Genomic DNA, 10787 nt, shown 5'->3' on the forward strand with positions numbered 1-10787 from the left:
ACCCTGAAATATATATGTGAACAAAATGCAACGTAGAAATAAGATCTATTACAACTTAAAACAATTTCTACAGTTGAAAAACTAAATTCTAGCTGAGTTCAGTATTCTGTTGTGTTCAGTTTTCCTCTCCTTTCCAGGTCTACAGGCTGAAAAGTGATGTGCTCATGCAAAGCCATTGTAGAAAGCAAAGCAGCAATTATATTGTTGTATTTCTCTTTCTATAGCAACAATTTGTAACTAAGATAACACAGGAGAAAACAGAAATTATGAAGTAGAAAATTAATTACCTGTTTCCTTTCCAGGTTGGTTCTTTCCCTCTCTGAAATGTTTACACTGTGCCTTTCTTCACATAAATATTGAAGGCAGTCTAGTCTTCTGCACTAGTTTCTAGTCCTTGTCAGTGTGTTTTCTCTGCTCATGTATATCATGCAGAAGCTACAAAGTAGTAGTATAATGTTCTGAGAGAACTGAATATTAACTTAGAGAAATCATGCCTTTGCTATCTGTGTTTAACTAAGTATGTGGATGGAAGAGCCATTATACATACAGAAGAATAATTTTTCAGGTGGTGAAGACTTATGATAACCTTTTATTTTGGATCCTGGGTTTTCTTCTAAGTCAGAAACATTTATGACACAACCCTCCACATAAAGAGATTTATAGTGAGGGGGGGAAAAAAAGAAAGGTTCGCCCATTTCATCACATCACTATGATTTATCTATTGTACTTTGAGTGGAGTACATTCCTGCCAAARGACACTGCTATGGTGAGGTGAAACGTGTAGTGCTCTATAAAACATTTTAAAGTTATCTAAGTTGAAAGAAAATAGTGTTGCTGATTTCTTTTAGTCATTGCCCAACCTGTGCCAAGAAGATCTCCAAAGCAAATGCAATATAATCAGTTTGAAGCAAAATCAAAACTTAATGAATCGATTCCCATCAAAATGATTTCTGGCCCAAGAATATAAGGGAAAGAAATAACCACAGGTGATGCTCTTGCCAACGCAGCTGAGATGATTCTTGCATGTTCTTCACACGTATATCATGGGCCTTTTTTTTTTTTTTTTTTTTTTTTCTCCCAGGTCACGAGGCTTTTTAGCAAAATGGAAGGGAGTGACTTGTTGTGAGGTGCAGGTAGAAGAATTAATCTTTGTGAAAAATAATTCCTATCCTCTTGAAACAGCGTACCTTTCTGGCAGATGCTATGTGGATTTCTATAAAGATATTTCAACAATTCTTGAAACTTCTTTTGGATGAAAAAAGGCAGAAACGGAGGAGTCATAGGAGATTAAGCTAGTCTATGCAAATCTCAGGTGAAGACATTATTTGTTGTCCCAACATCCCCTGTCTCTACAGCCTGCTCCAGCAGGTACTCTCTAGGCAAGCACACCACTGTGCAGCCCGAATCCACCAGCACGTCTTGAAAGGCTGAGCAGCRTGGCTTGACTGGCCACCTCTGCCCCCCAGTGCCAGTACTGCCGCCTTGCCTGTGGTGCCTCCTCTAACGCTCCTCAGTGCCTGTGAAAGCTGTCCCTGCAGTGAGCCTCCCAGGGCGGGCGCACAAGATGGCGGCACGGCACACACAAGATGGCGGCATGCAGAACCCCACACCCTCCCACAGGTGCGATTTTGGAGAAGTGCATCCCGCCTGCAGGACCACAACCACCCCCTCAGAGCTGGTGCTCCCCATTGCAGCCAGACTCTGCGAAACAGCCCAAACGCATTCGTCTGCAGGCAGAACACCCTCGCTAGCATGGCAGTCGGCCACRCGGCACACAAGCACTGCAGTGCGCAGCCCCCCAGCCCGCAGAGCACCCCACACCCAGGCCAAGAGGCAGCTAACGTGGGAGTAGACCCTGCGGGAGGCCTAACAACTTTTTGCCCAAGCAAGGAGTGGCACAACTCAAATGTTTGAGCTTCAGCTTCGTTTGTGCTGTTTGAGGTACGCAATAGCCCTAACACGGTCTTCTTGGATAACGTTATTTTCTTCGGGTGAATGAGGAAGCCCAACTCTGACACTGACCCAATCTCCTGTATAATCACRTGGGCATCAGACAGCCTTCTCTGTCTGCAAACACAGATTTGTGTTAAATCAAATTTCCTGATTCCACAAAGTGCCTCCAGAGCTCAGTACCTCTGGAAAATGGGGTGAGACAAGAGCAGCCTGGCCTGGCCCAGCCTGCACGTCTGCGGGCTGTTTTGAGGAGCCCGCAAGACTTCTCTGCCGGAGTTCAGAGCTTGGAGTTCGCAAAGCATTTCCTTCAGCAGGAAGTCTCTAGCCCTCTTCCTAGGTGAGTTTTTAAATTTTACTACAACCGTGTTTGTGCAGAGGGGTTCCTCACGCACCATGTACACTAGTAACACAAATAAAAGGGGTAACAAATTTCACAATTTACACATTCCTTTTTATGGGTGGCAGCTGTAGCATGAGTTTACATGTGGTAGTGAAAGAGTGCACTGCAGTTACTTTAGCTTGTCAGTCAGCAGACCTAAAAGGGCGTCTTTGTTTTCTCTCCTGACTACAGTCATTGTAAGCCCAGAGGAAGGAGACCTACCGCAGCGTGAACRCGTACAGCAAGCAGTCAGTTATGCAAATAGTTTTATAACATGTTAAAGGAAAGGGAGGTGGAGGGGGATATCTGAACTTCTATTGTAACTCAGGCATCAGCTTTGTTTTTTTCTTGCTCTATACAACCTATAATATAGCTATGCTGAAAATTCAGTAACTGGCCACCTGCCTCATATTTATGCAACAAACTCATACACAAAATGAAAAAATCAAATAAAGAGATTCTCAACATGTCTGATTACTATCCACGAAATAACACTAATGTCTTGTCAAGGCACTGACTGAATCTCTACTGTTTTGTTTTTTTATTGCTGCTTTTATAAATGTATCACATCCTTTTACCACTGCAAGAATGATATATGAACAATGGGGATGGTAATTTTGTTGTGTATGTTGTGTATAGGAGAAAAGCAGACACAGCCAAAAGAAATCTTATCTTACTCACCTTCAGAAAACCAACCAACCAAAACAAAACAAAACAAACAAAAAAATAAATAAATAAATAACAGAAGCTGGAAAAAGTAGTAACAGGAAAAATAAAAAATTAARAAAGCAGAAACCATTACTCCTAAAGAGGAAGGGATAGCAATAGGGGACTTCAGAATATTTTAGTTTTCCTCTCTCCTTCTATTTTTGCCTTAAAATCCATGCCATACTGAACTATGACACCTACTGAAAAATCAAGAACGCAAAACACACAACTGCAAACCACGCAAGAGTGATCAAGGAAAACATAACTAACCAATTCTCTTAGAAAACACCAGAGCGCACTATTGCATAGTCGAGATAATCTAAAGGCAGATGAACAACAAAATTTAGATATGAATTTGGTCTGCTTTAGCACAAATACACTGTAAATAAGTCTTGGATATTTGATTTTAGGGACGGACATGATTTTTGGTGCTCCTGAACATCTGACTTCTTTGTTGATTTCCACCAGTATCAAAATCAATCTATATAAAAGTAGGTAGCAGAAAAACACAGGCATTGAACATGAAGGTACCCAAGAAAATACACACAATTTAACAATAGAATCTGCCGTGAGAAACTCACTTAAGAAAATCCTTTCTCTTACTCTATTTGGGATGGTTAGAATGGCCGATTGATAAGGATTCCCTGCATTTTAAGGATACATAGAAGCTAATAGAGGTATTCATCATTAAATAGCCAGAACTTTTAAGTTTTCCTCTCTATTCCCTTTCCAAATCATAGAATCGTTCAGGTTGGAAGAGACCAATGTCCTGCTCAAAGCAGGGCCACAGTAATTTGGACCAGGTTGCTCAGATTTTGTTCAGCTGGGTTTTTTGAAAGGCTTCATGGATAGAGATTTCAGAGCTCCTCTGGACAACCTGGTCCAACACTTAATTATCCTTACAAAGAATGTTTTTGCCTCATATCAAGTCCAAATCTCACCTGTATCACTTTACAAACCTCTTATTCTCCTGTCATGCAAGTCAGTGAAGAGCACAGCTCCATCTTCTCAATAACTTTGTCATAGGTATTGAGGGGCTGCTATTACATCTCCCCCAAAGCCATCTTTCCTCTATGCTGAACAAGCCATATTCCTCAGCCCCTTCTCACAGGGAAACAGCTCTGCCCCCCTGACCATCTTGGTGGCTTTCCACTAGACTCACTCCAGTAGTGTTTCCTTAATCTTAACTACGTGTTAAATACATACAGGTTTTCTAAATGCAGTTTGTTTTGCTTTTCTTAGGGGCTTACCTTGTCAAAGTAGCAAATAGTCATACTGCTTCTGTGGGAACRTAAACACAAGGATCTTGAGACAGGTGGACTGCCTGAAATTACCCAGAATTAGCAACATAAGAGGCAGGCCTGGATGTCAGAGGTGTCAAGGGTCTACCTGTTTTCAAAAACCAAAATAAACACCTTAGTGTGCTGTTCCTCTGCCAAGAAAATAAAAGACAAATTGCATCTCCACTTCAGTGGACTTCCTTAGGTATTATAATGGAGACTAACAGGTTAACCTAAAGAAGTAACAGGTTTCATTCATTCATCAGGTACTTGAAAACCACACTAAACTCACMACAAGCACTTCTCAATTCATCCTTTCATGAATGAATAGCACTTTCATACCAAAATGGTAGCTGTAGTATCATGACTGCGCGTTTTAAGTACCAAGCATAATTAAGTGGTAATGCAGCTGATACAATAACAGTGCTGCTACAGTAAGGTGGAGTATTTCAGTTAGTAATTTTTAGATCTTTGAAAGCAAGACCATATCAGTAACTGACTTGCTGAGGGTACATACAGTTGCCTGATACAACATAACCCAAGCTATGTAGCACCTTGGTACCAAGACAGCCTCAGTTCTTTGTAAAACTTATTGTTTAATTATGTATTTGAGGTTCTGGATAATTTACAGAAAGCAGTTCATGAAATAGGAGCCTCTAATGCAAGAATATTTGATTTCTAGTTTCCACTTCACCAGTGAAGCTTAAGATAGTCATTCTGCACAACATAATACCAAGKATGCAATCCTATCGAGCAACAGCTCTGCTGTACTGAAATGAGACAGAAATTCCCAGGGCAATCGTGTGCTAGCAAGTATACATGATACAGTCCTCTACTAAGCAGAATCAATGCTGGCCATATGTTTTAGACTGTGCCATCAAGAGCCCTATAAAATGTCAGACAATTTTGCTTTGCTGCCTTTTGCATTCAGCTGTAGAGACAGAAGAGGGCACAAGGGGGGAAATTTTCCTTCAGTGAACTCAGGAAACCTCACTGTTTTTTCCCCTGCTATCTATATGGTATGGTGACTTCAGATTCATACATGACATGACATTCTGTCTCACCTTTAAAGTCATTATTRTTGTAATGGGAAGCAGTGCAAAACGTATGGTCCAAGGTGAGGATTTTGCATCATACAGGAGAGGAGAGTTATAAAAAATATTTTTAAAATTTGTCAGAAATCTCCATCTTCCCTTCATATTTCCAAATAATACCCAAATATTACCTGGACCCATTAAAACTGCTTGAAAATCAAGTAATTATATTCATTTCTATGACAGAAATAAGTGAATAAACATACTTTCTTTTTTTCTCACAATAGAAAAGGCTAGGGAGGGTAATTAAAACTACAAATGAAGACTAACCACATCAGCTGACAAAAATGACATTGGCTGACAAAAAGCAGACTTCCTCAAGCTTGCATTTTATCAAAATTCAAATTACATTTCTGCCTTGTATATACAATATTCTACACCGTATTATTTTGCTGCACCTCACATTCATTATTTGTTGTTCCTTTCCACTTAATATTTCAAAAGGTTTGGAGGCAGAAGATTTCCAGGTTAGGTACAAGGCACAAAATTTAGTGAAAGGAGAATCAAGATCTGGACTTACTGGTTATGAAGTGAGATCACAAAGCTATGAATAAAGTCAGAAAAGTATTGAAGTACAATTACATATTGCAGAAACTGTTTAATGGCAAATGTAGAGTACTATTGGGTTTTGTGGCACCAAGATCTTCCAGCCATATACCTGCTGAGAACAGCTCACTTGGGAGTAAAAGGGACCAGTGTTTAAAAAAAAATCAAATTACCATTTACAACACATAAAAAAGTTTTGATGAGATTTCTGCAGGTGATGTGTAATTTCATAAATGCATAGACATGAGTTACCTTTCAGAATATTTACTGAACCCAACAAGAAGTTTACTACTACTATCATTAATATTGAACACTAGAACTGTTCATCTGTCATACATCTGTTACCTGCTCTGTCTGTAAATGTCTTTTTATAAGTAATATTTCATTTCTCTGTTCAATTTTTTTGAAACTTACCACTGTAGTATAAATGTAATGCTAATATTGAAAAATATTAAGCATGTTTATATTGGGAAAGTGTGACAAATCTTCAACTTCAATACCAACAATCTCTTAAGACACAAGTATCAAAATTTCAGTTAGCACCTTTTATTTAAAATTTTAGGAAAGCACACAATATTTTTTTCAAAATTCTTATTTTTATTGTTTGCAGTAACTGTAGCATCATTTACAACTTGCATCTCTAACAAAGCAAATCTGCACACATAACAACTTATTCAAGAAGAGCACTTTTAAAGTAGAAGTGGAATCTTGGTTATATAAATCCAATTACATTGTGTGTAATATTTAGGAACAATTAGTTTATCATAATACTTTGAGTACAATCATTCCAGTTTCATGCATCTTTCAGGGCTGTTAAAAAGTTTCATTTTAGAGGTGCAAAGGGAAAACAGCTACAAGACTTAGAGAGATGACTCATTTTGAAACCAAAATTAATTAGTCTAAAGTATTAAACTACAGCAGGGACCTTTCTTCAGCTGTAAAAATTTTGTTCTGCAAAACAAAAAAAAAAAAAAGAAAAATTAGTCACTTTGCTGTATTAAGCACAATTGGATCTCTAAACACTTTAACTACCTTGGTGGCTCATGCTGCATATGTTCTCATTTCTGTTGAATGTTTGTGAGGTTTAACAGCTAGTTCCTGGATTCTCTCTGAGGCAAAATGTTAAGTAGGTAAAAATCCAATTACTTCTGAGAGAGCTTTGTCTTTTTAAAACCTGGCTGAAAATCCAAGACATACCCACCAAGAGTCTGCATGTGATCACCTATCACTTCTATAATACAAACACAGAAACTAAAGATATTTAAACAGTTTGCTTTTACTCATTTCAGTAAGCTTTTTATGAACTAATTTTAAAACAGGCAATTATTGACTAGATGTTTTGATGAACAAGCTTTATTCTCTCAAATTCTGAATGTAGTTCTCTCTAAACTACAGGATGGATCTGATTCATTTTTTATTTATTCCATTTAATAGTTTTACATATTAAAAAAAAAAAAAAAAACGCATGTGGGGGAAAAGAATGGCAGAAGGGGAAAAATAAGCCCAATTCAAGCAGTTAGAACTGATATATCATGGGATTAAGAAATACATACTAAACAGGAAATGCAGAAGTAATCTTCAAAATGGCACTATCTATTATCAACAGAAATGACAAGCTTTACATCCCAGTACACACTGAAGGCCTCATAGGAGGCTATCAGGAGGCTTGTAACTACTAGATGTCTATATTCAGACCTGTAGAGGCCACAGTTCTGGCTCTGCAACTTGGAAGAGTTAGTGAGACTAGAACCTCCTTTGTCAATACCTTTGAGACTTCCCCCAAGATCAAAATAACAAAACAGCATTACTTTTACAGGATTATTCTTAGGTATCTTCTGCTGTGCCTCAAGAGGGAGTTTTACCTGAAGCCAATCCTTAACCTCTAAAGATGCCAATAATGTAGGAGCAGAAATCATGCAGTGATTCCCAGCAATGCTCTCGTGCCAGTTTCATTGCTTCAGTTTCATTCATAGACCCTTGACGATGTTGGTTTGGTTTTATAAGAGGTAGTACTGGAGGTTTCCCTATCTTCTTTACAGAGCTTTTCCCTACTCCCTTCGTAGAACCTGAAGTTTTCTGGACTGATTTGTCCTGGTTTGCTAGATCTTCCAGCTCCATGCCAGCAGTTATTTGCTTCATAACAGCATCTGTGGGTGCCTTTTGGCACATGGTGGCCTTCAACTCTTGAGTAGATTCACAAGCATGTGGGAGCTTTCTAAGTTCCACAGCGATCTGGTTCCAGTAAATCTTTGGATTCTTTCTGAAAGGACGACAAACCGATGGCTTGCCAGTGAATTCACACCAGTAGGACTTGCCTTGGTTTTTGCATTCAATTCTAAGTTTCATTTCCTCATCCCCACTCACACTCATTGTGCAAACATCTTTGGCTTTAGTCCGAAAATTGATCTCTTCACCATTGCTTCTTTTCTTTGGTTTCAGCTTCTGTCCTAATCCTCCCACGCCACTGATCACTACTAGGAAAAGAAGAGCAACACTCTTCATGGTGAGAAGGGCTGAGATCCTTGAGCAAAACGGTCTGAAAAGGTGAAAGAAGTAGCTTGCTGCTCACAGTTTGAAGGCTTGGTGCACAAAGAAGCCTCTTTCCAGCTAAAGGTGGGATGTATATATGTGTGTGTGTTTTTTTTTTTTTAATTATAAATCACCCCTTCAGTATGCATGCGCCATATAATTTATAGCCCAAGGGAGTGTCAAATAACCTGTAAACTCCCAAGAAGGTAACAAGACAAATCTTGTAAATGCGCTTAAGTACAGCCCAATAGTTGTATAACTAAGAAGCACATTCCTATCCAGGATGAACATGTCATATTTGATTTTTAACAGATATTTTCCATTCTTCAGCTCCTTTATAGCTATTTTCATGCCATAACTTGACAGGCCATCTTGAAGTAAACAAAATAAAAGTGCCAAAAAAATCTGTGCAGCTAGATCTGGATCATTATAATTACATCCCATTAATAAAAGCTGATTTATGGAATTGGTTTTCTGCACAGTAAGGATGTGACTTTAATACTTCATTTTCTCCGCATCTGACATACAGTGTGGTCACATGAAAAACCCTGGAAGAATCAGCTGCACATTCTTTTAGCCATGAAAGATTTTTAGACTGCTATGTTTAAACAAGATAAAGAATAAAGCTTTAGCAACATAAGATATTATGAGCCTAAATATAAACCTGACATTTTGAAATTCTGTATTTTCAGCCAACAGTACAAGACAAAAGAATGAGTATATCATGGGTCTTGGTAGTGGGGAACACACCCCCAAAACTATGATGTAGCAGTTAAATGTGCTTTATCACCCTTAGCTTTTTTAATATTTTCCTATTCACAATAAATGAGCTGTAAAACTGCAATAAAAAATGGCAAGAGAACAGAAATATTTTAGTGCAGAAATCTGTAGTAACTAAAAAGAGCTAAGAATCATCATAACTCCCTTCGCATTCAGGAGGTCATGAGGAGAAATCCCGGCTGTCCTGTTGTATGCAACAAAACTGCACTGGCTAATGAGACTCCATTAGGCACTTCTTTCACAAAGGTATCTACACTATACCCGGCCTGACTTGCACAGCTTGTGAAAGAGTGTCATATTATTTTAGTATGCTTGACTAACTAGGGGATGCTAGAAAGCCTGAGCTTAAAAACTGCCATGTATACAAGAATAGAATAATATATTGCATATCTAGCCACTCAACAGGTATCACGAAACAAAAATCTAAAGACACACACACAYACCACTTAACATGGATTTATAATGAAGGGGGGGGGAAGACAAAATGCTCAACTAACKTGACAACAGGCATTGTCCTTAGCTGCTCTGGCATCCCAGCTAGCTTGTGATCTGCCTGTTAGAAGACGGAGCCACCCAGAACAGCCTTTCTTGACGGTCTTACACTACTATCTTTCCTCTTTGTCCCTCTCTGTTAAGAGTTCAAAACTCTTATAGAAAAAAAAATTTTTTTACACCAGTTTCAGATCTCTATGAAATAGTCTAGTTTTCAACTGCTGAAGACAGAGCATTTATGAAAACAAAATGGACTGCAGGTATAAGGACAAAGATAAACGCTTGGACTCAAGAGCTCTGGCATATTTATGTATTGCAATTAACATCTTACTGACAGCTGTTTGACCCACTCCCATCTGGCATTTGTGTCCTCACAAACATCTGTCTGTGCTTCAGATGAAACAGTTTGTGGTCTGGTATATTACAAAAAAAGCAATTGTCCTTTTGTATGTTAAGCTAAGATGTCAGCAGTGAACTGTGGGAGCTGAAGAATGGGCAAATGCTTAACTCTGCTATCTGTGGTATAAAGACAGCAGTAGAGGCTAGCAGTAACACCTTTAACACTTGTAGGATATACAGATATCCTACAAATCTCAGAAGCTGGAATTCAGCATCTTTGCATAAAATAAGGTTCCTTATGGAAGTCAGAAGCTTCCTCACACAGAGCCAATGTTCTTCCTGCTCCATTTCTTAGTCTACATCCTGCTTAAACTAGAATTATCAGAAAGTCAAATATCACAGAAATGTCTACAAGGATAAAAACACCTCTATTTTTTGTAAGTTCTTAAGTTAGTGCAATTCCTCCCTTTGAAACAGACCTTTATATAAACTAAACAATTGAGAATCAAACATCAGTTAGTTAACCAAGTTCTTTTTTATTTAAATGAACTGGGAACATTTTCTCAAATTAAAAATAGAAACTTTTAAAAATCTACAGTTCTGAACATTATATATACACATGTGCTACATACTGTCAGTTAGAAATGTTTCCATTTATGACCTAAAAATGAAAAAAATAATGTTATT

The 10787-nt window shown here is 38.3% G+C and overlaps 1 protein-coding gene across 1 annotated transcript; it reads right to left on the reverse strand.

Moving 5' to 3' along the window:
* Window positions 1–6897: 6897 nt before the first annotated feature.
* Window positions 6898–8612, reverse strand: FGFBP2 (fibroblast growth factor binding protein 2). The gene is made up of 2 exons (XM_085304285.1): window positions 7823–8612; window positions 6898–6911 (listed from the first exon to the last, which is right to left on the reverse strand). The coding sequence occupies exon 1, from the start codon at window positions 8460–8462 to the stop codon at window positions 7836–7838; it is 627 nt and encodes a 208-aa protein (XP_085160411.1). The 5' UTR covers window positions 8463–8612; the 3' UTR covers window positions 6898–6911; window positions 7823–7835.
* Window positions 8613–10787: the final 2175 nt, after the last annotated feature.

This window comes from Rhea americana, unplaced genomic scaffold (genome assembly GCF_003343005.1).
Source record: "Rhea americana isolate MKP2758 unplaced genomic scaffold, rheAme1 scaffold_205, whole genome shotgun sequence".
NCBI lineage: Eukaryota > Metazoa > Chordata > Aves > Rheiformes > Rheidae > Rhea > Rhea americana.

Excerpts from the sequence above, each read along its gene's own strand:
- FGFBP2 (XM_085304285.1), bottom strand. The coding sequence starts at position 8,462 with ATGAAGAGTGTTGCTCTTCTTTTCCTAGTAGTGATCAGTGGCGTGGGA.